This window comes from Pteropus vampyrus, unplaced genomic scaffold (genome assembly GCF_000151845.1).
Source record: "Pteropus vampyrus isolate Shadow unplaced genomic scaffold, Pvam_2.0 Scaffold26, whole genome shotgun sequence".
NCBI classification, from domain to species: Eukaryota; Metazoa; Chordata; class Mammalia; order Chiroptera; family Pteropodidae; genus Pteropus; species Pteropus vampyrus.
The window spans coordinates 3,535-5,493 of record NW_011888807.1 but is presented as its reverse complement, the minus strand read 5'-3'; the positions used below and the strand labels follow the sequence as shown (position 1 = coordinate 5,493).

At 32.5% G+C, this 1,959-nt stretch overlaps 1 protein-coding gene across 1 annotated transcript; it reads left to right on the top strand.

Annotated features, from left to right (window-relative positions):
- The first annotated feature begins 227 nt into the window (after window positions 1-227).
- On the top strand, window positions 228-1,138 carry LOC105289630 (olfactory receptor 5AC1). The gene is given in 2 exon segments (XM_023528464.1): window positions 228-648; window positions 651-1,138. Coding segments are annotated over 2 exon segments (906 nt in total). The 5' UTR covers window positions 228-230.
- Window positions 1,139-1,959: the final 821 nt, after the last annotated feature.

The window sequence follows — 1,959 nt, the reverse complement described above, 5'->3', positions numbered from 1 at the left end:
TATATTTAAAGTATTTTTAAAAAGCCCTTACCTTCTCAAAATTATATATAATATACTTAATACTTTAAGTGTGTTTTTAAAAGGAGAAAATCTGTCCTTTCATATTTGTTGAGTAAGGAGCATCTGATATAGGAAATAGACAATGTGATCCAATACGATTTTCATGAACCTTGATTAATTTTTTTTTCTTTGCCTATTCTCCATTTTAGTTTTAAGCCTGAGTGAATATTATGGAAGTAAACAAGATGCTGGCGACTGAATTTGTTCTCACAAGACTTACAGATGGCCCAGAGCTGCAGGTCCCTCTGTTCCTGGTGTTCTTGGTCTTCTATCTCACCACCATGATGAGCAACCTGGGACTGATTTTTCTCATCTGGAAGGATCCCCACCTTCACACCTCCATGTACTTATTCCTTGGCAGTTTAGCGTGTGCAGATGTCTATTCTTCATTTTCTGTGACCCCCAAGATGCTCACACATTTTTTATCTAAAATTCATATGATATCCCTGGCTGAGTGCATCACCCAATTTTATATTTTTGCTTCCAGTGCCACCATAGGATGTTTACTCCTGGTAGTGATGGCCTATGACTGCTTTGTAGCCATATGCAACTCCCTGCTTTATCCAGTGGCAATGTCCAACAGATGTCCAACAGTATGTCATATGTAATTGGTTTTCTGCATCCTGTTGTTCATGTAGGATTATTATTCAGATTAACCTTCTGCAGGTCCAATATAATACAGCATTTCTACTGTGAAATTTTGTCACTATATACAATTTCTTGCACCGACCCATCTATTAATGCATTGGTGATTTTTATTTTCTCTGCTTATGTACAATCTTCTACTTTTATGACTATACCCGTATTCTCTTATACCCGTATTCTCTTTGCTATCCTGAAAAAGAAGTCTGAAAAGGGCAGGAGCAAAGCCTTCTCCACATGCAGTGTCCACTTGCTCTCTGTCTCTCTATAGCACTCTCTTTTTCATGTACATGCGCCCCAGTCTGGCCCAGATTGGTATCAGGATAAAACATATTCACTGTTCTACACAATTATAATTCCCCTGCTAAATCCCTTTATTTACAGTCTAAGAAATAAGGAAGTTTTAGGTGCCCTAAGAAAAGTGATAAAGAAATAAATATTTTCAGGAAACATTCATTATTCTTTCCATTTTACTCTCTGTTTAAATAAATCATATTGTCTAGCCCCAGATGTTATACATAGTAGTGACTTAATAAATATTTGTTAAATGATAAATAATAAAACTTAGATTAGGTATACTTGTCTTAGTTATGTTATTGTAATTATCAAAATAATTAATGAGCACTGTAAAGACAGACTATACTTATTTTGCTGTTGTTTTAAATTCATCCTCAAGGATGAAACTGAAATGAAATCCCCAAATTACTATCTATGTAACATAAATAAGCTCTTGTGTTTCCAGATATACACATTTTAAAACTCTTTTGAACTTATATTTTTTTAAAGAAAGACCTAGACTATGTAAATCCTGTTTAAAAAGCACTCATGCCCTCCCAAATAATTTTTGAGCAAGTAATTTTTAAAACCTTCTCTTTAGTAGATATTTATAATGATACAAATAATATCTATACCAAAGTAATATTGTTAGACTAAATGTGAGAACATGTATTCTCCCGAGGCATTGAAAATGAAAATTTCTAGGAGGTTTAAAAGTACTTTTGAGAACTTACTTATATTTGTATTGTATTCATTGAAAGGTATAAAAATTTAACAATTACTTAAAACAATTAATTTTCCTGAAATATAATGAAAAGTTCTGAATTCTTTAAATATGTACACATTTTAATTTATTAAGTAATCCTACTAAGCACCTCATTCCCAACACATATATAACAGCTGAATTTTTTTCTGAAACTGACAATTACCTGAAATAGCAGGTGTGCTTGACTAACTTATAATTAACTATATAACTTAATT